Below are 26809 nucleotides of genomic sequence, written 5' to 3'. Positions count from 1 at the left end.
TTGGTTTTCCAGCACCCTGCACAGCCAGTGCCGGCCCCTCACCTGACCCTTGGAGCAGTTGTGCAGCTCAGGATGTTCTCATAGAGATATTATTTTCAACTCCCTAAACCCAGCATCCCCATGTGAGCATGCAGGGTGCTGGGCAGAGGGAGACCCCATCCAGTGGCACACACGTTCCATACAGCCTCGTGTCCTTTCACTTCATCCACCTGATTCTTCTCAAGGCTCCTGTCTCGGTCCCCATCAGAGAGGGACTCTTACTGAGACAGCCAGTCAGCCTGCCCTCCGCCTGGCCTCAGACTGTGTGTGCAGCAAAACCACACGCACCACCCAGCCACTGCCTCTGACTTAACAAACAGAGTGGCGGTTTCTGCCCACGGAAGCGGAATGCAAAGCAGAGATGGCATCAAGGGCCACAGACTGGGCTCTTTAGGACGGGCACTGTGGTGAGCCAGTAGTGTTTTCAAAGCCACAGACGTGGCACTAATTTGCAGTCTCTGTATTTGATGGTCATCCAGAAAATGAACGTGTTTCCCAGCCTGGAGAGAAGAGCTGAAGGCCTTTACTCTGCTTGGGGGTTTTACCTTAGTTGGCTTGGTTTATTTTTAAAGCAGGTTTGGAGGCAGTGTCTTTGTTCAAGTATATGGAGTGCTGTGAAATACAGAGCTGTATTTGTAACTTGGCCAACGTCCTCCCAGAAAATCCTGATTTTCAGATGAGACAAACATAATGCAACAACAGGCACTAGAGGTATGAATCTGAACATGAGTGAGAAGCTACACCGAGGAGCCTGAGCCACAAGAGCTCCTGTAAGCACTAGAGGCTGTGTACAAATGACATATTAGCAATATCAGAATGCTCAAATGCCACATGAAACCTGTTTAGGAGCAAGTGAACCTGTATTTCCTCGATAAACCAACAAAATATAAAGTTAACTGCATTGCAAAAATGTCCCTTATTACTTTAATGTACTGGTATATTGCTTAATGAAAGTTCTTAATTGTAATACAATTAATTACATACACAGAGCCCCCAATTACATTTTCCAATAAGACATTGGCTTTGGTACAGGTCTAAAGGCACTAAACCAATTTTAATATATTAAGACCAATTTCCCTTGAATACTAATTACTATCTAATGATAAAATGAGAAAGAGGAACTTTCCAGAAGTAAGATGGTAAGAATAAAACTAAATTAGCCATGAATAGTTTGCTACTCCACATAAAAGCATTTCACATTACAAAGTGCAGGCTTTTAGTTTAGAGATAAATCTTCGTGTGAGTTAGAAAGTTCTGCATACTGATAACACTTTATTAGTCTGAATGCTGTTAGTAAGTGTCGGGTAGACAGGAGTGCTCTGTGCATATTTCTTAACAATGGAAAGTTCTCTGTTTCACTTAACACCCTGAGACACAAACTTTCTATTTGCCCAAGGAAACTGGCAGATATTTATATGTGTGTGTGTGTGTGTGTGTGTGTGTGTGTGTGTGTATTTATAAGTGAACATGAGACTACAAAGAGCATGTTTAAACACACTGCTGTTCTAACAGAGCTTTTCCTGACTGGCATACCTAAGCTAAAGGTGGTTTACATAAAAACAACATGCCCAAGGTGAGCCTGTCATGTTGCCTTGGGTTTTCAAGCTATTGTACTAATAGTGCCCAAGTGCCAAGACTTCTATCCCAATGCCACACCAAAAGATAGCTCCTTAAGCACTGTAAAACCCACTCTTACTGCATACTGGGGGAGCCAGGCTACACACAATGCCTGAGTGCTGACTGATCCTGTACACTGTGCTGTCCTTCAACACCTCTGCGTGTAGTTACCTGCATGGGTGTTTCACAAACATCCCCCAGCAGGCATAGGGGAAGATCCCTCTTAAACTCACCAGAGGGTTTCTCCTGCATTCCTCGTTAGTGTTTGGTGCCAGCTCAGAGAACACCCAGGAACAGCACAGCAGAAACACACAGAACTCCTGCAGGTGTTTATTATTTTGCACAGATCACTGTGTTATTTTTGGTCAAAATGTGCAAAACTTACTCAAGTGTGACTAGTATGCACCTCTTCAGATTAAAACCGATACAAAGGTATCGGCTGGGATGCTGACACTGGGCAATTCTGGCTTGTGCAAGGGTGCGACATGATGAGCAGGTTAAAACTGCTCCAGTTCCTCGTGTGCAGCACCCCTGCTACCTGGGAGCATCAGGAGTATTTCGGGAGCAAGTCCCACTCCACGGAGAACGGCAGCCAAAGCTGTGAGCTGAACCTCAGCTCCAGCACTGTGGTACCACCAGCGAGCTTGTGGCAGCCGCGTCTCACCTCTGCTAGTCCTTAAATGGGAGCAGAGCCTCCCACTTGCCACGGGGATTAGGAGGTACTGGGGGATGCTCTGCTGTCACTTCAGGATAAAATACAGAATGCTGAAGCCAAAAAAAGCATAAATGGGAATGTCTAATCTTTGCAAAGAAAGGAAAAACCTCTTCTACTACTTGAAACGGGCTCTTACTGTGGTTGTTTGCAGCAAACACTCCCAGCATGGGCTTGGCTGAGAGCACAAATGCTACTGGTTTCCTCATTAGCACAAACAACATTTTTACAGCTGAATTAAAAAGGAATGAAAAACTCCTCAAAAGGGAGAGCGTGGCTGCTGGAAAGAATGGATGGACTGAGCTGCTACGGAGGGCAAACACAAATCAATGTTGGGTTGTGGTTTTTTAAAATCTTCTATAATTCCTTGTAAAGAAATAAATCAGGAAATAATACTGGAACTGTTAAAACAGGAACAGGATAAAAATATCTGAGCATAGCTGGAGAGAAGATTGTTTGTCTAGCACTTAAAAAAATCATCAAACCCCTCTAGTTCTATCTGAACGATTAGTTTCTTTGAACTCCATCAGAGGGGAAGCGCTGGCTCTGCCAGCCGCGCTGCCAGGGCGAAACGCTGCGGAGCAGCCACGTCACTCCCTGCGCAGCGCCTGCGGCACGGAGGGCTTCACATTCCCAGTGCCTTTCAGGGCTGGCCATAACTTTTCAGAGCAGAGTTTAACAGAACGAGATTAATCATGAAGTGATAAACAGGATGCAGACTATTTACTAGAAGGTACGAAATCCATCATTTCCCTCTGGAATATTGTTTTGGCACAGCTGAGAAGTGCCTGGGGAAAGAGAGTCTCGTCAAAACTTACTTGCCCAGACAGCACAGCTTGTATTCCAAAATACATAACTTATGTGAGTTTAAGCAATTCACAAGAGCAAAAGTGAAAAGGGGAAACATACTGTTCTCCCGGACAAGGCAGAATTCCAAAGTGCTCTGGCTCTCCAAGGTACAGTCTAAATCTACTGGGACATTAGGTTCACTCTGCTTCTCCAGGCGATACTGAGGACCTGAAACATAAAGTAACTTGTAAAATCATCTGTTTTCTAACAAAGCGATGGCTTATCATGTTCAGCTAACATGAGATCACCCGTAGCCTACAAGTGTGGCAGACGTTTACGTTTCAAAGCTCTTTCTGGGCAGGAGGACCCCAACCACGCCAGGGTGGAGGATGGCACAGGACAGAACACCACATTGCTCATCTGCAGCTGGATGACAACTGACCTGGCAAAGGCCTGTCCAGCATCTCAGGTAATTCCTGAGCCCGAGGAGCCTGCATTCAGCCCTGCCCGAGCTGCAGGAGAGGCTCTGCCTGGTGTAACAGACCCTGCTCAGACCGGCCTGCAGCGCTGCTGCGGGTGTGGGAAGCCCCGCACAGCCCGGCTGTGGCAGCCCCAGCAGTGTCTGCCCTGAGAAGAATTGGGGATGGAAAGCAGCCTTTGTGAAACCAGCCCCACAACACACAGTTCTGGCTACTGCTACCTCTGCCAAGGGCACCTTTCACCACAGGCTCCCCGGGAGCTGCGGGGCCACCACATCCCAGCTGAGCAATCTCTGTCTGACCTGGTAACACACTGAACAGAGACCCGAAAGCCACAGGTGATGCAGAGCTCCTTTACCTGGTCCTCCTGTGGCGAAACCCCAGCGCTGAAGTAACGCAATCTGTTCCCTCTTACCAGTACTTAAAGGATTTCTGAGTGATTCCTGACTTTGAATTATGATGGTATATGATGAAATATTTAAAACATATAAAATAATTTAAGTATTTTAGCCTCAGATGGCACACCTAAGAAATGGAATTTGTTAGCCAATTAATTTTAAATTTACTACAGCGGGATTTCAATTACAGCCTCTCCTTTCAGCTCCCCAAAGCCACGCGGAGTGCTTGCTGCACAGTCCCAGAGCATCACTTCATAGAATCCATGAACAGTTCGGGTGGAATAGGACCTCAGAGCCCCCCAGTGCCACCCCCTGCTATGGGTAGGGACACCCTCCACTAGCCCAGGTTGCCCCAAGTTTCCCCTAAAGCGGAGCCCCCTCACCCCCAGAGCTGACCCAGTTACGCGCAGGAGGAATCAGCCACTGCACGTGTCGAACGAACTGCGCTCGAGAAACAGCAGAGACGTCTCAGGAGCACCAGCACCAGCACGGCAAAGGTACACGGCACCTCCGCTTCTCCTCCCCCAGCTACTGGGAATGTGATTAAAAATTTAAAATCAATTCAAGAAGCCGAGCCTGGGTTGTTAGGCTGAAGCCAAACACACTGAATTGAAACAAATATCAAAGCGGGAAATCAATTTGTGCTTAAAAACTGCTGTGGGCTTAAAACCAGCATCAGCAACAGCAAAACCTGCTTGCTTAAAACCAGCATCAGCAACAGCAAAACCTGCTTGTGTTGTGTCTGCAAACACCTTCCCAACGACACTCAAACGCTGCGCGGCGATGACAAGGCCAGTGGAACCACTGCTGGCATCGAGACATCCGCTCTGGGCTCCCGGTGCCCACGGCCCAGCTCCTGCTCCTGCTGCGCCCCAGCATCCCGGGCACATGACAAGGGGACGAGGTTTAAAGCAGTTTCTTGTCCCTTTCTGTGGGTCCGATTCCACCAGCTGGATCCACACAAACAACACCCATCTCAGAAACAATCCTCACACCATCATGAAGAGCCATCAGCAATCCTGACTGCCATCGCCGCGCCCATGGCAAAGGGTGACTAAGGGGATATTAACTGTCTGCTAATGAACCAAACAGCCACAGATGAGAAAACAAGACAACCTTCTGCATCACCAAGGCCTTTACAGCAGAAAATGCTACTGAACTCAGGAAAATCTACTCTTCAATACATTTTTAAAGTAAACTTTAAAATATTTACTTGGCCTCTGTTCACAACAGGTGAAAACTGTTTAGGCTGAGTCTGTGGAGGAGTCTTCCCACCAGACTTCCCTCGCTGGTTCAGATGCTGTCCCTGCAGCAGGAATACCAGGTAACTCCTTGGTCTCCCACCATAGCACTGCTCTGGGAATGGCAACAGAGGTTCAAGTGGTGGTACCAGAGCTGCGTTTTGTGGGTTTCTGTGACCTGATGCAAATGCTCTGCTCTGCTGTGAAAGAAACCTTTGAAATCCTGGCACGGGTGGACCTTGAAGCCGAGCTCCCCCGCCGCGGCAGGGACCGCAGCTCCAGCACATCCCGCACCCAGCGGCATCACACAGCGCTGCTCGCTGGAGCAAGGGAGGAGTAAATCACGTGTATCATGCTCACACGCTGCGAGCACTGCCAGCAAGAGTAGCTTCTCTCCTGTGGGCTTGTTCTGGTGTGTGGACAGAGCAGCAGCTGTGGAGGTGCCGCTGGACGCTGCTACCAGGACGCCTTGCTGCCGAGGAGATCCTCTGCGAGGGACGTCCCTTCCTCACCCTGGCTTCTGCCCACACATCTCCCCAGTACCTTTATTTCAAGATCTCCCCTCTAACAGCGGAAGGTTCATCAGGAATTAGGGCCTGGCACTACCTCACCACATCCCTGCCAGTGCACCAGGGTGCCCCGGGAAGGATCCCACCACATAATCCAATTAAGCAGCTCCCCTGCAAAAGGCAATGGCCATCCGAGTGAGTAACAACAAACCAATTCTGTTGCCATTTAAGCCACAAAGCCTTCAGAATGGGGTTTTGAAAGCATGACCCATCAGTTCTAATTTTTAAAACTTATCCTTTCAGTCAAGACTAGAAAAAGGCCCATTCCAACTTTTATCTTCACTACAAAGTGCTGTTATCTTGGGCTGATGTCAGGAGCTCTATCTCTCTTTCTGCTGACAAGCAGAGACGAGAGAGATAAGATTGGGAACGAATCTCACTTCTCTGAGTAAATAAATAATCAATACTCATCTAAATGTAAATGAGAAAGTATCCCCCTCTGATAACAGGGCTCTTATCAAACAGCCAATTTTCTACAGACATTTGGCCTCAACCAAATCACCATCATTCAGCCCCAGCCTAATGGCTAAAAATCGTAACTAAATTGAACCGATCACCAGAGATCAACTAAGTTCAGCCACGGCTACCAGGGGTTCAAATGTTTGGAATGCAATTTTTCCCCCATTAACTTTCAATAGCAAGGAAGAGTGCCACGGTCAGGGGTGAATCTGCACAATAAACAATCACTAACACTTAAAAAGAGCATGGGGCTTAGCAACCCCCCAACAACCCCCATCTCCAGCCCCAAACTGGATAGTGGGGTAAAATGAGGATTGCAGACAGACTTACCTCAGTATTTAATGTTTGTGGAGTTGTTGAGCCTGAACCAAGGACCAGTATAAACAACCCCCCCAACTGTTTTAAAACTGAACCTGTATTTTACACTGTCAGTCTCTGCAACAAAACCATCACTGGGTCCTGTTCATCCTTTACCTTTCCCTCCCTCTCAAGAGCTCCTGTAATTCTCCCCAAAGCCTCAGCTCCAGCTGTTTCTGCTCCCTTTATGGCCACGCATTTGTTCACAACCCTCCTGAATTTCAGTTTCCCTAACACTGCCCTGCAGAATTCACTGCCCTGTGTGAGAAACAGGATTCCCAGTTTGTTTCAGAGAGCCACTGCCATCCCACAGCTTTCCAGGCACACAGCTCTTGAGAACTGAGATAAAACCCTTCCAATATACAGCTCCCTGAACACACTTCACAGCCTTCTGTCAACCTGGTCTGCCTTTCCCAACTAGGACAGATTTCCTCTCTTCAGCATCTCCTCCCCCTTTCAGGGAGCTGGCCCAGGTGTGCACTCATCCATTCCTGTCCCTTTTTGCTTCTGTATTACCCTGAGATAAAATACAACGACTGGGATGTGGGCAAAGCACGGTTCAGGGGTTGGCTCCATGAAGTTCCTGGTTTGCTCTACCCCTGCCTCAATTTCTGGTGTTCCTTTTGTCTTTCTGGCTGCTCCTCACCAGCTGAGGCATGAGAGAACTACCCCAACGACTCCAGGATACCTTTCCTGACTGACGGAAGGTAATTAGAGCCCATCATTGTACACATATAGTTACGGTTGCTTTTCACCATGTATATTATTTTGCATTGACACTGAATTCCCTCTCTCATTTTATTGTCCTGTCACTCAGCATTGTGAGATACCTCCGCAGTGCTTCACAGACAGCTTTTATTTGCACTATTCTTACTGCCTTTGTATCAACAGCACGTTTTGTCACATCAGCATTCACATCCTTTTCCATGCCCCACATTACGGGAACAATGCAGGTTCTACCAGTTCCACTGGAACTCTACCAGTAACCTAGTTACTAATAACGGAGGGCCATTATTCCTATTCTTTGTTTCCTGTCTTTTAATCAATTATTAATCCATGTGAGGATCCTCCTTCTCATCCTGTGACAGCTTAATTGCTTTATGAGCCTTTGTCAAATCTTTTTTGGAAATCTCAGCGTGCTCTATAAAACACATCATCCTTATTCAGATGGTCCCTGGCTTCCTCAGAGGCTGCTCACCAGTTTCAGAGGCGCACCCTGCTCTACAGAAGCAATGCCCATTTTCTTCCTCAGCACATCATGTCTGCCCGCATGTCACACCTTCACTCTGCTCCCATTTCAGTCTGTAGTTTGCCTGGTACAGAAGCCAAGGCAGCTTGGTCTCTCCTTAAACTCCCACCAACACTCGCTGCCACCCACACCCGAGAGCAACAGGCATGAGTAGTGCATTACACATCCCATCTAACAGCACAGCACCCTCATCCCTGACCTCTACCAAATGTCTTGGAGACTTCTCACAGCAGTTTAAAACGTTGCTGTCCTGGCACAGGTCCTGCAATAGCTCTGAACAGAAATGCTCGAGAACACCTTCAGCCCCCCAACGCAGGACAGGCCGAGGCCTGCGGCAGGACAGGGCGTGCACACCCCCGTGTTCCAGCGGAACAGGGGAGCTCAGCTGGTGTTACAGCAGATGAAGACCTGTCCCTGGTGAGACAGCAAACGCTATGCCAGGAGCTGTGTGGCCACCTGAATGCCTGTGGTGTGGAAGGATGTGGCATTTGGGCCCATCACGTCACCTGAAACAACAGGCAAAGTTTATGGGGTGCTGCAGGAGGATCTCTGCATTCTGTTGGGCCTGCCCCAGCCTTCCCCACCACTCCCACGCAGCCTGGACTGCGCTGGCGCAAGAGCTGGCGTCAGGGACCAGCGCTGTGGTGACAGGGGACACGTCACACCAGCTCATGCTAACTGGGAGGAGAGCACAGGGCATGATGCCGAAGTGACACAAGCCAGGGCAGGAGGTAAAGGCGGTGAGGCCGCCATCACGTAACAGCGGAGCAGGAGACGCCAGGCAGAGCCAACACACAGAAGCGGCCGGGAGCTCCACATGTGGCTCTGGCCACGGACACACAGACAGACAGACAGACAGACAGGAAAGCACTCACAGGAAAAGCTGATAAACACTTAATGCTGACGCCTGTGGTACTTGGCTATTCCAAGTTTCTCCTTTCACAAGGATAGGTGATTTATTGCCTCACTGCTCCAGCCCCAGGTTTTGAAAGTGTGATTTCTTTTGAGTTTAAACTATATTTATATTTATTTTTTTGTTATCACTTTTTTATTATTGCTATAGAAAATATTTGCTGGAAATATGTTGCAGCTATTACAAGGTCATAAAAAAGAGGAGGTTTATGTATTTCTATCATTTCAAAGAGTCTGTCAGAACGTATCAGCTGCACTAAGTGTAAGACTACTGGGTTCCAGCTCTCCCTCTGCCAGCACATGGGCAGCATATGGAGGAATAACACAGCTCAGCGCCGATGCTCCTCGGGCGCTGGCTGGGAGCACAGAGCCAAGGCTGGGAGAGGCGCCGGCCCAGCCCACGGAGCCCGGCCTAGAGGGTGAATAGGAGAGAGGGCCAAAAACCAGAGGGGACTGAGGGAGGGGGGTCAATACGCCGTGGGGAGCACAGGCACGGGGACCAGAGGTGTCTCCAGCCTCTGCATGTAGGATTCCTGTTGGATGGTGACAGAAGGGGCAAGGACTCCATTGTGCACTTGGTAATGACAATAAACCCACAGAAAATATGTAACCAGTTTGGGAGGAAGGAGCTGAAAGCCAGAATGTTTACATCTCGACTGCCGCTGCTGGGAGGACAGCTGAAAGCTGCTTACCCGCTAAAAACCCCCAAAGTCCCTCAACACCTCTGAAGCGGAATAAAGATTTTATCATTATAAATGCAAATACTAGTTAATAAATAAAGATATTTAAATAGTGCAAACAAACTTTGAACATCACACACAAGCACCACTTTTTTTCCCAGTCCAATCTGTTTTTTCTTAACTTGCACTGTTGTGACATTACTGGATTTTACATACAGTTATCTGCTGCTCTCCACAGAAATACAGATGGTTTTTGTAGAAATAAACAGTCATTTATATGAAACAATTGTAAAATAGTTTATGGAAACCAGTGGTGTAATGCATTCAAATAAATGCCAGGCCTGGCTGATGGAGAGCCAAGGTGTTAAATCACACTGCTTAAGAATTCAGCTGTGGGAAACAGATAGTAAATCCAGAGTGACAGAATTTCCAGTGATGGCAAAGGTTTCTGACATCTAGTCCAGTACACAAAAACTACAGCAGTTCAAACCCATTTTACTTAACACTACCTTGACAGCCAGTGAAATTAAAGAATTTAGTCAAAAGCCCCTTAAAAAGAAACAAACGCTTCATTTATGGATTGCTTTGCTGTAGGATAGAAAACACACAGCATAACCAGCAGCACACACTCTGCAGAGTATTAACAGAAGTGCTTTATTTAATTGCTACTATAGACTTTTATTCTTTCCACATTAGTGATCTAGAGCTCTAAATAAAGGCAAAAGGAGAAACAAATCACATCTGATCTATAACGTGATGTACCTATAGCAGAAATACAATATACAGATTTATTTATTGTTGGAATCACAGATTTAAGAGCTGGTGTCAGGGCAAGCAGCTACTGTACCCACTGCAGCTCACAGCCACTAACCCCCCCCTCCTGTGACTCCTCCACTGTGAGCAGCCGGGCTCAGGTTGTCTGTGATCAGAGCAACACGGGGTCTCTGCCCTCCTGCTGCGTGTTACACAGTGGGAAAGGTGCTTCCCCCCAGCTCAGGTGATCGTGCTGCAGCAAGGGGCAACTCAGCCACCCACATGGGCACCCTGCCCGAGAAGCTAGCGGGAAGGAGAGGGTCCCATGGAGGCACCTGGTGCACCAGAGGGATCCTCTTTCATCAGGGTGGATAAAATAAACAAAAACTCTCTGTCATCCAAACACTGAGCTGCAGAATTTAAAATGTCACATAAATTACAGCTTTATTACCAACCCAGAAGAACCAATAACTGTATGATTTCAATACCAACAGCTCTAAAATAGACTCAGTTCAATATTTCACTTTCATTTCGGAGGGCAGGCATGAAAAATTTCCCTCACCCACTCGGGCTGATGTCCAGAATCCCATCAGCCCGAACGCACGGGCCTAACGAGCTCTTTCTATTCTGACAAACTAGTCCCAAACTCGATTCCCGATGGGCTGCTGCACGCACACCAACACCCGGCCCCGGCACGGCACTGCCTGCTCGGCATCAGCAGCCTGGTGGAAGGGCTGGGGCAGCCGGGGCTACACGTTTACACTCACACCTTTCTCACCGCATGGCCCCGCTGGGGAAAGGGGGGAGCACGCTGGGGAAAGGCTTTGCCAAGGATCCACAAATACTGATACTGTTTTAAGTTAAACCCCACTAATGTAAACAGGTTAATGCAAGGAAAACCAGGATTTCTGAAGTGTTTCCAGGCAAAGCCATTCACAACCAGGGCCAGAAGCCTCTGCAGGGATGCTGTAATTATCCAAAACAAAGCACTGAAAGCCAAAGAAACTCAGAGCTACCATTACACAGAAAAGCAGGCATGTAAACACAAGGAAATACAAATTAATTGGCTTTTCACTGTCACAGGTGCTGGGGCTTCCATCTCTTTAAGAGTCAGAGCAAACATATGCATCGCCTACTCTAACATATTTACTTTTAAATTTAAGCTCCTCAGTTACCATCATTCAGTGACAGTATCAAACTTTAATGACAGTTCAATCTAATTGCGGTTCATCTCTTAAAAATGCCTTAATCACAGGGCTCTGGTTTTACACAGCTTCTTTATCTCCCTATTTCTTCTTTTTTCCTATCAATAAATATGTGCAATAAAAAGATGCCCTCCCCCTCCTTTCCAGCAATTTCTTTTTGTCCTGTTCCCCCACCTACAAGGAGGGGATGAGGAAGGAAAACCCAAGTGGGACCCACAGCCCATCTGGCAGTGAGAGCAGCCGAGGAGAGGGATGCTCTGTGTCCAGCCGCCCGGCCCCACCGCCGAGGCTGAGGTGCCCGCCAGCCATGCGGCGTGCCAGCTCTGTCGGGAGGAACTGAACAGCTCTTGCCTGGCCTCAACTGGGAACTGTGAGAGCGGGCACCACCCCAAAGATGCTCAGAATTAGCACTTCTCCTCATACTTTGTCTTCTCCTGCCACACGCCACCACCCCTTGGGAAGGAGAGCCACCACCCTGGCTCCAAGGGGCGGCTGCAGCTCCAGGTGCCCGGGGGGACAGGGACACCCTGCCCGGAGCCCGGCAGCGTCCTGCGGCTGGGATGGAGAAGGGTTCCCACCCTCTGCCCTTGCTGAGGGCTCAGGCTCACAGCAAGGTCCCTGTGGCCTTGGTCCTCTGGAGAAAGCAAAACATTTATAGATGGACAATAACAAAAAAACCATTTCCTTCCTGCCAACAGCAATCCCAAGGCAGCCAACACCAGAGTCCCAGGAGCTGAATCTAATTAGGAACTTGCAAGAGTTATACTCTGGTTTGGGATTATTAGGGGTATTTTTAGAAGTCACAGTATTACATGTCTTTAACGGCCTAATTTTCAATCATTTAGAAATGGAAGCCCAGACGTGTCTGTGACGGGAAGCAGGTTTCGTGTTCGAGCTGTAAGGCTGTTTCCGGAGAGCAGCCCAGAGGCCGGGCCCTGGCTCCAGGGACAGGGTCGCTGGAGCCTCACAGGAATACTGCCGGCTGGAGGTGACCCGCTCCCCAGAGGGAGAAAACTGGTGTTACAAATGGCCCCTGTCCTGCCAGCCCCCCTCCTGCACACAGCACCACACTGCCCAACCTGCTCCCCTCCCTCTCTCTGGGCACAGGGACACGGAGCTGCCGAGGCCCTGCCGGGCACTGCGGGGACGTCAGCACTCCTCAGCATCTGTGGGAGGCTGGGACAAGGCAAATCAGACCCGGCACCGCAGCATCAAGCCCCCGTCTTTACAGCCACGGCTGCTGAGACACCCCAGGCACAGGGAAATGGCGGGACAGGTTTCAGTGAAAACCGTCGGCGTGGCGGCATCTGCGCGATTTCCCCTGGGCCTGGCGGGGTGCTTGACACTAAGTGGTTTTTCACACAGATCGTATCCTGGTGCTGCAGTTTGTGCTCTCTCCTGTGTGGGTTTGGAATAAAATGTGTTTACAAACAGCTCCAGAAGCTCCTTTACGACAAGAAATTTGGCATTAAAAGCGGGGCTGAGGCCGGTGTGTTAAAACTGAATTTTCAAACACGACTCAGATCTCTTTTCCCTCACTGCTTTCTGAATGGACAACGAGCCTCACGTTTGCAGCAGCACTTCTATTTTGGGCTTGTGGGCCCAAAGGTCTGAAGGATAACATAACAGCCTCACGTGAGCAAACCTGAATCACAGAATAAACCTCCCCAACCCAGAGGCTGGCAACAGGCCGTGTGGCTCTTCAGGGCCGAGCCACCGGCGATGGGACACAGCCCTGTAACCGGCCTTTGCAGCTACAGTTCCAACTAGAACATAACATGGCGGCGTTCTTTTTGTGTCTTATCCCTGTTTCTTGAATTTTTTCTCTTTCCTTCTTATCCAGCTTCCTGTGGCAGTGAGATAATACACTTATCCAGGCTAGTAAGATTATTTTAGGCTATTTTCGGTCACTTTGCACATTTTAAAGAATGCAAAAAGCACCAGTTGACAGCTGTTAGGGACTCGAATGTTATTGTAAAGCAGCTGTTTTCATTTATAGAAAAAGTATTAGTCCTTCTCCAAACTGCGCAGAATACTAAGTTAATAACTCCCACTCTAACCTACGGAAAATACAGGTCATGTCTGTGAAATGTTGGCAGAAGGTATTGTTTATAACAATTAAACTCGTATAGCATTTTGTTCTTAAAAGGACTGAGCATTTCTGGTTCAGGGATGTTTGCAGTTTGAAGCAGCTATTAAATAATAATCAGTAGCGTGTTCACCCCGCAAAGAACTTCTACTCAAAATCAGAGAAGATTAATCAGACAAGGCTTCTCTGTTCACAAGAAATTTCCAATGCAGAGAGGCTGACACGAACCAGAAACAGGCAGGATTATTCTAACGTTTCAGCCTTACACATTGTTTAGTTTTGCCTCTCGTTTCCTTCTAAGAACATTCAGCTTTTATACACTGACATCAAGGCTTAATTTGTTTGCAAACACAGCCTCTGCACCATCGGCGCTGCATTCTTATTGACTTTGCATTAGTATTTATAGTCCCTTCAGCCAGGCTCTGGAGCAGAAGGCAACCGGCATCCCTGTGAATGTGTCTGTGGCAGAGCAAAGGCAGTGAGATGGCCCAGAGGAGAGGGAGAGAACTTCCACGGGTGGGTACAGCTCCTACATGAATTTGCTTGAGAATCTCCGCAGCATCAAGACACACAAAGCAGCAAGAAAGAAATCCCTGTCTTTCCTATTGTAAGCCATGCAGCATGTTATATAGAACACACCGAACGCTTCCCCGCAGATCCAGAGGGGCTGGTGAGACCCACCTGCCCACTGCACATGTAGGGGCTCTGTGGGGGCCTCTGAACAGGAGGGGCTCTGCCTGAACCCCCTTCCCAACCGAGAGCCCTCCCAAAACACAGGATTTAAAACATACACCTACCAAACTGAATTCCCAGGCTAACTGGGTGACACCTCAGTACTGGCAAAAGGCAGGCCAGCAGAAATACACGCCAGGTGATCGTGTAGGAAACCCGCTCAGCGGCCAGGCAAAGCAAGCGGTACCCATCACGGTATTCAGCTCCCCAGCACGGTCCGTACGACCTATGGAACTTTCTCTACAAACCATGAGGAGGGATTTTAGGAGCATGCCTGAAACCCACCCCTTTCTGAAGCTCCTGTTAAGCCTCTTGCTCATTTCTAGGGAGCAGAGTTCTAAGCCAGTACCAAACCACCCCAATCTCACCTTCTGAAGAGGCTTTTCGAGCTTCCATTACTGTATCTGGCCAAAATCCAGCCAGCACCAGATCTGACATTTCCCTGATACAAGAGGAAGAACGGGAAGTTCTGCTCACGACTTCAGGCATGCGAGTCCCTTTCTGTAGGTGTGCCACACTGCAGACCCATTTTATATTTAAACCCTCGGCTGCTGGAGTGCTCACACTGCTCAAAAACATTCCTCAAGACATCTAGATATGCAGGTTTATACAAAGCAATCCTTAAACTCCCCACGGATTATCCCAGCATCCCAGCACTGCCCAGGCCAAGAGGATATGCACAGCAAGGTCCCTGCAGCACTAAGGGAGCTTCCAGCTCTTCTCCCTTCCCTGCTGCAGGCCACCATGGTCTGGATGCCACCTCATCCCTAGTGTCCTTCCCTCCTGTTCTGGCTGTTTTGAGGAAATGCCCTCACACGTGAGACTCCCCTCTCAAGGTGGTCCATCGCCGGTTTGGACCAGTCTCCTCTGGGAGCTCATTCCACAACCAAGAGTGTTTTAGCTCCAGCCCCCATGTAAAATATGCATGTGCAGCACACGCTGCTGAGCACGCGATAGGTTAAACAAATTGATGATAAAGTATTCTACTTAGTTATTTTTCATTACCATAAGAAAACATCAATTACATTTCCTATTTTACGAGTGTACACAAGGGAATCCATTACAATAACGGAGAGGTCGGATGGCTGGTTTGCTGCTTCTTCCCTAGGCAAGGGGAACAGTTAGCCCTTAAAGACAATGGAACCAGCCCAGAGAAGAGGAAGACACACCAGCATATCTGCACAGACAGCTCCTATCCTGATTTATCCAGCCTGACTCCAACTAATTAAACATCTGCCTCAACAATTTCCTCTGCAGATTTATCTTCTCCAGTATGAAGCCCTGACTGGTTGTGAGAGGCTCTCCCTAACTTGCAGTCATTCCCCCACACGTCTTCCCGTCGGTTATCCAGGCACGTGCTGAGAGATGATGCAGTATTCCCATTAACCCCCCACTGCTGCCTGTTGTGGGACAGGTCACCAGGCTCCTGCAGCACTGCTTCGGTACAGCCGTGTCCTCTACAAACGCCTGAAGGGCCGTGTGCTCTCTCTCAGCTATCACACGTACCGGTTATTTTACCACCTGCATTTCCTGTTGATTGACTCAACAATCATTCTTTTAACACAGTCAGAGTTCACAGGTCCGAGACACAAGCCCTGTGACAGCAGGACAGGAAAACGGCAAGAAACAGGGAACAGTCAGCAAGGAGTTTATCTAACCAACAGCTAACCACAGCTGGGTGCTATCGGAACACCGCTTCCTTTCTTCTCACACTGCGCTCTAAGAAACAAAGGTTGTACCCCACTTCTACCTCCTTCCCTGACCTGTGTCTTCCCACAGCAAATAACCTTCAGGTTGCACTTAAATTGCAGCCAGAAGCCTTCACTCAGCTTTAGCCTGCTCAACAAAAGGGATTCTGAAATAACCACACTGCTGTGTTTTGCAGGTGTAGCTGACCCTGCAGCGACACGAGTGCCAATGTGGGAACGTGTGCTCCATGTGGCCCTTAGAGAGGAACCTTCAGTGTCACCATCGGCCTCGTGCTCTGGCAGGACGGGGCTTGGCAGCTGCGAGGATGCTAACAGCCCTTTGAAACACACCTCGAAAGCAGAGCAGCTCAGAAGGTCACTGACCCACAGAGGTGACAGAGGGGGACGGGTTGTCAGGAACCTGAGACTCGACTGCTGGTTGAAAAACCTACTTGTAGGCTGCAGAGTGCAGGCTGAACGAGTAATGAGAGGAAACCAGTGGGTCCGTCAGCCTGCTCACAGCAGAACACACCCCTCCTGGCTGCACCACAGAAATTCCACCATTTCTTCCTCACCCAGAACAGCCAACCAGGGACTGTGTTTTCCTACGGACACAGCACCAGCCTGAGGAATTTTGTGTCAGTCAGTGGTGGAAATAGGTCAAAAAGCCATTTCTTGTCCAGGTTCTTGAGAGCAGCCCAAGATGTAAACGGAATAAATTCATTTGTCCTGGGAAGACTGGTCTGGAGGGACACTGAAAACATGCAGACAAGTTCACAGGCATCTCAGTGTTAGTAAACTACTGGGAAGGTTTAAACAAACACATGAAGTCTGGTTCTGGTGAGTACACTGTGAAAACCAGAATAATCAGCCTAAAAGGAAGCAGTGCCTTAGAAGAAATGCTTTCCCTGAATTACGTCTTATCTTTTATTCAGAACTTTGACATCCTAATCCACTGCTTAATAATGACTTGGACTACAACGGCACAGGACCGTACCGTGCTAATAGTCTGATCTTAAATCCCATTTATCTGTGCATCTCCCAGTGGAAGCAGGAGGCATACCCCCTCCAAATAGGAGGAATCTGCTGGCGGATGACGGATGATGACAAATTCCTTTTCTGCTCCCACTCCAGCCTGTCCATCCCCCTGTGGTGGCATCCCGGGCTCTGTCCCTGCTTCAGCCCAGGCCGCTCTCCCAGCACCCTGCTGATGAGGCTGGGAGGACTGGGAAAGGCTTGGCTTGTGTCACATCCCTTGGTGTGACCTCCTGAGCTCCCCTGCCACCCCAGCTCTGCTGTCCAGTGAGTCCAAGTTTTGGCTCAGGGAAGGATTTGGGAATAAGGGCAGTTTAGATAACAGGGGATAATTCTAACAGAAGTGTTTAATTTGTGATTTACCCATTTAATACCTAATCTGAGATGCCCCTTCACATCCCTGACAGCACTACACGACAACTTCAATCACACCGTACGAGCACCCGCCACTGAAAGGAAGTATTTCATCATGAAGTTCAGCACTGTGGGAATTCAGGGAGAAACCTTTCCCTAGCACCAATTCACACAGCCTCTGAGTGCAGGCTGGAACACCCACCCACAGCTCAAGCTGAAATCCCCAACTGACCCCAATGCCTTCACACCATCTAATTACATGTGCAGAAGTAAATATCCCTCTGAGTAACCCGAAGGCTTTTAGCTGTGACTCCCCTGGCTGTAGCCACAGCAGGGATGACAGTCACACCTCAAAGAGAGGAGATGTCACATGGATAATTTATAAAAAGTAAATCTAGGCAATTTCTTACATAAGTAACAACCCCCTCACCCCCCATCTCCCCCCCAAAAGAAGATGCATACTCGCTTACAGACCCTGTTACTACAAAGGCTCCTAATGCATGTACGAGCTGATGGAGTGACAGGTCCGTTCCATTTCTGAACTACTGAGCAAAAGTAACAAAATTAAAGCAAAACCAAATTCCAAAGGGACAAAGAGTAAAGCATCTGCTACAGGAAGGAGGAAAGTAGTTTAAAGAGGGAGCTAAGTGAATCCTTTAGCCACCTCCCTTCAGGGAAGAGAAATCTGACCCCAGGAAATAAATAAAAGTCACCCAAAAAGTGAACAAAAGAGGTGTTTGAAAAAAACAGAACACCATTCATCGCAGCTAACGACTTGTTCATTATGAGTGATGATGGATAAAGACTTCTCACGCTGAGATGAAATCAAGATTTATATGCATTGTTTCCTCTCCCAACTTGTGGGAAGATCATCATCATTTAATTCTATCTCTGCGGCCAGTGATGGGCATCCAGAGAGCTGGTTATCAAACGGCGCAGTCAGCTGGCAAAAGCCGGAACGTGCAGTTGGCACATCTGGACGGAGCCGCCACCGCCGAGGGTGAACAATGACTCCTGGCCAGCGGCCAAATTGCTGCAGACGCTGGCGGGTCTCATCTACAACCACCCCTACCAGCATCTCTCTCGCTCTCCCTCTCCCTCCCACCCTCCCCCTTTTTTTTTTACGAGAATCAGATTTTCATTGCTTCATTCAATTGCTCTCCTCTGCCATTTTTTACAGCTCTTATCGTTCCCTTGGAATATGGCCTTGAGACAGCTCATCCGTGTCCTTCACTGTGTTATCTCTTCTAACTTTTATTAAAACTTCAGCTCTCATCTGAAGATAGCTAATTAAATCCATGACAGATTATACACTCGTTTAAAAACTGCACTGGACGACTTTTTCTAAAGAGAAGGGGGTTTATTTTCTTTTCCCATAGTTAAAACTAAGGGTGCATAAGGAGGTTTCATTCATTTACAAAGACAAGATCCTTATCTTTACCCAGTATATAGATAGGTTTATATTAAAGTTCCTTTGTTGCGTGACAAGACCCGGTGCAATTTCTCACAGTAATTATTTCTCGTTGCTGGAAAGATCCCTCAGCCTTATACTTGTGAAATATATATACACTAACATATATGTGAATGCACATTTACACCCTGGAAAGGCATTGCTCTAAAATAGAAATGCAAGTATCATAAATTCTCTTTTTTAAATGTTGCTGTGTCTCAGCTGTACCAGTACCATCCTGACAACGCTGCAGGGAGCAAATCTTTCTTTTTCTCTACAAGGAACGATGATTCCCTTAAATTATTTAAAATCATACTAAGCATCATCTTCTTACATAAATTAAAAAGTGTACAAATTCCATCAAGGAGCGGTCTCCCTGTACTTCCACCCATCATCTCAAATTCCACTGGCTGGACTTGAATGCAAATGGCTTTGTTATCATAAATAAATATTTGCAGTGATGGCTATATGGCTCTGCAGCAGCCACTGCGCAGCTCCTCCACTGCCTGCTTTCTGCCAGGATCTAGAACACAGACCTGTGCACAGAACTGCTTTTAGTGGTGCTGAAAATCACAATACCCACCAAAGAAACCCCAGCATCTTTCATGACATTTAAAAAGAGATATAAAATATGCTCATGGAGAAACACCCTACCCTCTAGAAAATACGATAAATAACCCACCTGAGCCTCTCTGTGATCCCTTCCTTCTCTTTAAGGCCTTTTGTAAGATATCCTTCATGGTGACCTTCATACTGTCCACCTGAATAAGTGAGAATCCATGAGCAGCATTTCTGCAAGACAGATGCACACGCATTTTTAAAAAACAATCATCATCAGGCAGCTCCCCGCAACGTTCGTTAGCGTCAAGCACAGGACTTGTTAGGCACAATTACAAAGTTAAAAGGAGAAACTGGGCAAACTCCCTCAGGAAGGCACAGACAACCCAGGAGGAAACAGATTGTGATTCGAGGCGTGCAGGGGTTTTTCCTAATTTATCTTTATTTCTGATCAGTTTGTGTTCGCCATTAAAAAAGAAAAATGAGCAAATGTGGCTGAGGAGCTGCTCAAGTGCTCGTTACTGAGTGGCTGTGAGGCGTTTCTCTGCAGTGTCCTTTCCGCGCACGGCCCGACCGCAGCGGGATCAGCTCATGATGGGGAAGGAGAAGAGCAGCGCCCGGAGCAGCACCGGCCGCTGTTCGGCACTGCTAACGCCTGGTGTTACCTCAGGTGTCAGCAGCGTCCTTCCTTCGGCCACGGCCCTGTGAACAGGGTGGCACGGGAGCTACCGAAGGGTTTTGGGCAGCCCGATGCCTGTCCCAACCGTGGCTGGGAGAGTCTGTGCTTGGGGAGGCACAGGGATGGTTACGGCACACGCTGCCAGCTGAACAGGGTCGGTGGCATCACCGGGGAAGCAGAGGTGATGACAGTACAATAGAAGCGATGCTGGGTTAACATCACAGCACATTTTGCCCCTCAGCCCTCGCAGTCAATCTCTGCTCGTGTCAGTAGATGTCACTGCAGACAGTTCACACTGGAATCTGAGCTGATCCGCACCCGCAGGAGAGTCTGGAGCGGCTGGGAAAGGGGGACCGCAAAGCTCTTTACACAGGAGGAGGAGCTTTTTATCTGGCAACCGAGGATTTTAATCACAGAGTGGAGCTCTATGTGAAGATCACAGCTGGAGTATTTTAAAAAGCACCTGGCAGCGAAAAGCAACCCAAGCCACCCAGTCCCATCGTTAACCCAGGCCCGTATTGCATGTCAAGCTCCGGCACCAGTGCTGAGAATACAAGCTAGAGTTCAGATCACTTCAGACGCAGCATTCCTGGCCCAGGCTGCAACACAGCCGAGACACAATGACATCCTGAAGCCCTCACTGCCATGAACACCCACTCCTGGCCTCTTGCAGCAGCCACAGCAGCAAGCATGGCTGTGCCCTTCTGTCCTGCTCAGCGCACAGAGCAAGCTCCGGTCCCCTGTCCAGCTCTGCAGCTCAGCATCATCTGAACAGGCCGAAGGACGGTCACGAAATCCACGGTCGTGGTCACTTCTGCCCTGCAGAAAGGGAAATGCCTGCCATGCTGTCAGGATGGGGATGTTCCCAGAGCATCCCCGGCTCCTCACAGCATGGCACAGTCCCACAAGTCACCGGTATAACCTGGCCTTTCCGGCTCATCATCTGTGGGGCAGTCTCATCTGAATTTCATTCTCGATTCCCTTTGTTCCTGGCAAAATGAAACTGCCTAAAAGCCCCAAATTTATGTTCTCTAGACCATTTATTATTTATAACTCTATCTCACTCATCTTCAAACCAAATACTCCCAACCCTTTCATGCATCTCCTTTTTTTTTCCCTCTCTACTTCTGCCACGTGTTTAGCACACACGGAGCAGAACTGAGCACGCTGCTCCACATGAGGGAGTACCATCCATGTCTGCGGGGGCGAAACTGCGTCCTCAGCACAGCCCACGGACACAGGGGCTTTGACTGACACTGTACAGTCAGCACAGGCCTTCCTGCACTCTTTATGGGTGAGCACACCTTGCCCTAAGCTGCTATGGAGCCCTGCAAGGTGCCCAAGCACTGTGCAACACCCTGCCTCTGCGCAGCAGCTTCCCGGTCGCTCGCCTCGCTTCCTCAAGTTGTTACAGCTCCCGTCCAAACTGCCCTGTGAATGAACCCAGTGGATGCTTAAAGTGAACCCCCTCCTGTACAGCTGTACTGTTTTACACCAGGAAACTACCTTTGTGCTCTGATTTAAAGGGTGGGATGTTGGTCGATACAGTGCTACAAGAAAAGCCTTGCACCAGACCCAACTATCAGACACGGATTCATCCGGTGCCTTCAGGTAATTCTCCTAACACTCTGCCATACAGAAAGAGAGTTGCCAGAGAACCAGAACCAAAAGACAGGAAAATAAAGTAAAATACTGAAAAAGCCCAGGTGAAGGAATTCTTCCAAACCCTTTGATGACCAAAGACCAGAGTCACAACTTTACTTTTCCCTTCAGCACACGACACTCTCCAGATGTGTTTCCCCACAGGCAAAGCAGGGCCTGCAGCCCGCACCACGGCTCACCCTGCTTCCCATGGGCACGAAGCAACCGGCAGCGCCTGACCCAGCCCGGGGCTGCTCACACCAGCACCCATCCGGAACGTCCTGAGCACGGGCGACCGTGTGCTGGTGCTTGAGCCACAAAGGGGCACATCCTGCTGTCGGCCCCGTTCGTGTCTCAGGCCATGGAGCTGCTGGCCTGAGAACTGTCAGACTCATTCCCCTGACACTCTATTACTAACTCGCGCCGAGCCATGGCCATTCTCTGCCTCAGAAGCTGGATCTCATCCCAGAACAACCTTTAGAAGTTTACTTTACTGATCAAAGCAAAATAAGAAAACCCTCTGTGTTTGACTATATTTAGTGTGCTCTCCAGCCAGCGAGGCCTTGGCAAGCGCAGGGAAATGTAAAGCCTACCCACATTTGTAAACTTTTGGCTGTTTGCTCTGGAGGGGAGCCAGAGGCTCTGAAACACCCGGCCCAGCTCAGTGCACACCTCTCCCCTCCTCTGCTCGGGCTCGCTCTGCGTGCAGCACAGCTCTTCTCTAACAATGCACCACCCGACCTTGGGAATGACACCTGGGCACCGGGCAAACCCACTGCCCCGAGCCGGGACCGGCTGTCAGCACAGACCAAGGAGCTTCAGCTGCTGTCTCAGGGTCAGGCTGGTGTGTCAGAGCACGGCTCCTGAGCCAGGGAGGAGAAGCCCTATGCCATCCCCTGTGCACTGGACTGTCATCAAAGGGGCAGGGAGCCGAGCAGCCACCCTCTGCACCGGATGGCCCAAACCATCATCGATCTCCGCAACGTGCCTCCCTGTGAACACGGCACAGCCAGGCTCTTCTGGAAGAGCCGCCTGCCCCAGCTCGCCCTGCCAGCTTCCCAGCGATGGCCCGCATTGATAATGGGCACGATCTGTCCTCACTCAACCTAATTCCAGCAAATCCTTAATTGTAACTATAAATTAAGTGGTTTAGCTTACTCTTCTAACGGGTGATACCTTTATTTTAAGTCAACACACAAGAAAACGGGATGGACAAGCAGATGCTATTGAATCAATTAAAACTGCTGCTTACAAATTGGGAACCAAAGAAACTCCTTAGCTTGTATTTTCTGTCATTTTGCAAAAACATACCTGGGTGACAAGGTTAAATCAAGCAAAGGAAATCCCTGGCACTTATCATCCACAGGCATTACTGATAAATTGTGCAGTGGAGGAATAAAGGATTACCTTCTGTATTTTTTCATTACACTTTTCTTTTGTTACAGAATACATAAATCCATTGTGGCACAATGTAATATGTATCATCGTGCTACACCTGTGGACGTTTCATAACGGCTGCCATGTCTGTGCAGTCAGGAATGATAAGTGAACCACCCGTGAATGTTAATGATAGTGATCATTCTGCGGTAACTTGGCTTTCCATCTTCTTTTACAGCCTCGGCACTGGAGCCAGGGTGGCAAGGTTCAGAGGAGGAAAAAGCAAACAACAGAAGAGGCGAGAGCTCGGCGGGCTGACGCCGGGCTGCTGCTGGGGGGAGGGTGCTCCGGGGCGGATGGAAACAGGCAGCGTCCTCACCACAGGCTCTGGTCGTGTGGCAAAATAACACCCAACACTTAAGGGACATTCTGTTCCCAGGGAGAAACAAACTTTCCCAAAAGCTGCCTTTGCAATCCAGACCAGTTTTAAAAAATAAATTAAATTTTTCCTTTTTATTTCCCCCACCGAAGTGGAGTTTCCAGCACTCAGAGCTGGCTGCAGAGCGCGGCTGGCACGGCTCAACGTGCCTGTGAATGACTAATAACTATTTCCACTTGGTCAGCACAAAGCCAAAGTTAAGACTCAGAATCCCAGCTGACGCCATGTACTTAAGTTAAGCTGGGTCATTTTTAAGATAAAGTACCTGATGATAGGAACCAGAATAACTGTGCTGGCCCCAAGTCTTGTCCTGAGCCTCAGTGATCTCGCCTTTGTGCACCTGAGGTCAGCCCTGGGTAAGCCCGTGTGCTCCCCAGTTTAACCGGCTGCCTTCTGACAGCCAACAAGTCAGCTTCCTGCTCCCGCTCCTGTCTCAGGGTCACAGCCCTGGCTGGGAGCCCCCAGATTTGGCGCCCACATTAACTTTCTGAAATTGCATCGTATGAATATTCTAGAAGGGACTTTCGAGATGACCTTCGCCCGTGTAAAACCTCACTGTGGGCCTGCTGGGAAGTGAAAACCACATTTCAGAGCCCTGAATGGAATTTGTTCATGTACGATGAAAGCCTGATATTTAACCTTAATCCATCCTGTATAGCAGAGGTGCTGCTTTGAAAAACCCATATATAATAGTCACAGCAATCTAAACGTAATATGCAAAACAGGAAAAGAGTGCTCCAGAGCCGAGGAGCTGCATGCCAAATCTCATCTGTGTGCCAACTGGCAGCTGAGCCACAACTCCTAGAAACACCATTAGATCGAGTGTGTCAAGTTGTGATAATAAAATTTCCGAGGGAAAAAGCCCTAATGATAGCACAGATTTATTTCAAGCCACCTCTGCTCCGAGCCGTTCAGGTATTACTTCATCATCTGGAGAAGTGTGCATTTACATGAACGCAGCGCTCTGCCCAGCTCCTCCTGACAGGTCCGATGCCACAGCAAAGGGGCTGTTTGCGTGCGCCGTGCTTGACATTGGACAAAGCACTGCTTTCCACAACAGACATTTTCCAAAAACATAACTCGCTAGACTAATGGGCAGTTGGAAGCCAGAACGACTGCCCTCTGTCTTCTCCTTGTGTAACTTTGCCAGAGTCCTTGGAACTTGCCAAATTCGGTCATGCCTGCTTAGCTTGCTCGACTGATTGTGCCAGAAAAGAAAATAAGACACAGATGTATTTGAGCTCTTTGAGATGCCAGGAAGAGAGACAGCTAATGGCTTCATTGCGACCCTCCCCTACCAGCTGGGCACGGGTGGGGGGATAATGAGGTCCCTCTCCCTAATCAAACTCAATTATTTACTCCTCTGTATAGCCACAGCGACAGTCACATTCAGCTCAGAATATAAACGGCACCGTGGGCTACTTCCAGCCACCGCCACTGGGTATTAATAACCAGCTCGAGTGGCTACGAGTTTGCCTTGGCAGGGGTTTGAGTGGATGAAGTTCTGCAAACTGCTTCTGCTCAAACACATCCTGCTGAAGTGGGGTCCCCGGTGAGGTGCCGCAGCCGCCGGCAACTGCAGCGCGTCTGACCGTGCACCCAGGACAGCGAGCTCCGAAATAACCCACCTGCCTCCTCCTGACACAACTCAGCTCAACAGTGATTCAGTAGTAACAAACACTGCAAGGCATGAGCCCGATGTGGCAGCAGCCGCAGCACTTCAGCGAGATGAGGACAGAAGGAGATGCAAAAAATAACCCCACAGTTACGGGCACTGTGGGGTGACAGGGAGGGAAGATGATGTAAAATTCACAACAAATTCCTACAAAAATAAGACAGCACCCACATTTCAACTCACAGCAGTAACAATCTTTTGATCAAGGGATGATCATGTAATTCCCTATTCAAGGGGATGCAGTAAAAATTCTGATTTTATGCTATTTACAAATAGCTACTTACACATGAGCTATTTCAAATTAACAGAGACACACAGAAAAACCCAGCACCCTCTCAGAAAAGCACTACTGCCTATGCTGGAGCTGCCGTATTTCTAGTCAGCAGGAGCTCCCAGGTTAAGGAGAAGGTCCTCATGTAAGCACAGATTAGGCTAAAGCAAGAGCTCTGACATTTCTTTTGCAGGATTTGCAGCTGGACCTTAATCCTGCCACGAGCACCAGAGAAGAGCTGCTGAGGCCGGGACACTGCTGAGGTCTCTGGGCTCTATGTGGGAACATTGGCTCCACCTACTACAAGCTGACAGCCAAAATCTGAGACCCAGGCTGTTCTCTGCATTCAAACCCTAACCCTTTATCTGCACTGAGTAGGGGTGATGGGATTCAGGTAAGAGGGAGCTGAGAAAGAAAGGGCACTTTTTCCAGCTGGGAGATGATCAACTGGCTGATGTGCAGTAACCACTCGGGACCGTTTCTGACTGCAGAGTGAGAACAGAATTTTCTAGACACCTGCTGGAGCTTTTCTGGGGATCCTGACGATGCAGGGTTATCCTGGAGATAAAACAGTCCAGGATGATACAACTGAAAACAGGAATTGATGGCAATCCCACTGACTCCAGAGAGATGTGCAGGTGAAAGAGATATTGCCTCTTCCAGGTACAACAGGCAGCACCCCTCAGTCAGGTGGAAGGAGCCAAACACTCTGCAGCTCCGCAGCTGGAAGGTCAGTTGACTCCCACAAACCAGAACCAGACCTCGTCCCGTGATGGGCAGGACGCTTCCTCTCCTCCCTCCCTCAGCTCCCTCCTGACTGTGCCCAGCTCAGGAGATGAATCTCGACCTGCAATAACCCATCTGTGAATTCTGCTGACAGAGTATTATTCCCCATGGCCTGCTGCAGTGGGATGGAGTGAGTGGGCCTTTGGGAAGCACACAGGGGGTCCTGGAAATGCCTTTCAGTGGGACACTGCAGAGTGACTCTGAGAAACACAGGTCACAATAAAGAGTGTCACAATGAAAGGAAATAGCTCAGAGATTTGCTTTAGTGTCTGATTATTCCAAACCAGAAGCAGCTGTATGGCCATGAAATGCAAGTAATCCTTTATAAATTAAAACCCCATCCAATAGCCAGGAAACCTGACCAGCGCTTTCACTTCAAGAGCTCCCAGCATTCAGTATCTTCCCAAGTACGAAGTGGCTCACACTACTGGTATTTTGTTATAATAATTAAGGCCTTCTGATGGTTTGGAACATTTTTCACGCACAAGTAAAGAAAAATTAAAGTGATCACTCAAACCCTAATTCCCTGACAGTGATAGAGCAAATTCTTCCTGAGCTACACACCAGACAGCGTCG

General features: G+C 48.7%; 1 protein-coding gene across 1 annotated transcript in view; it reads right to left on the bottom strand.

The window, feature by feature from the left end:
* Positions 1 to 26809, bottom strand: part of MAPKAP1 (MAPK associated protein 1) — an 82326-nt gene that overhangs the window by 20848 nt on the left and 34669 nt on the right. The window contains exons 6-7 of the mRNA XM_084272619.1: positions 19490 to 19599; positions 3278 to 3385 (exon numbers count right to left, since the gene is read on the bottom strand). Coding sequence (XP_084128745.1) covers positions 3278 to 3385; positions 19490 to 19599 — 218 coding nt within the window. The remainder of the gene's footprint in view (positions 1 to 3277; positions 3386 to 19489; positions 19600 to 26809) is intronic.

This window comes from Gallinula chloropus, assembly GCF_964237585.1.
Source record: "Gallinula chloropus genome assembly, chromosome: 18".
Classification (NCBI taxonomy): Eukaryota; Metazoa; Chordata; class Aves; order Gruiformes; family Rallidae; genus Gallinula; species Gallinula chloropus.
Note: the sequence above shows the minus strand (reverse complement) of the source record. Positions and strands in the feature narration are given on the sequence as shown.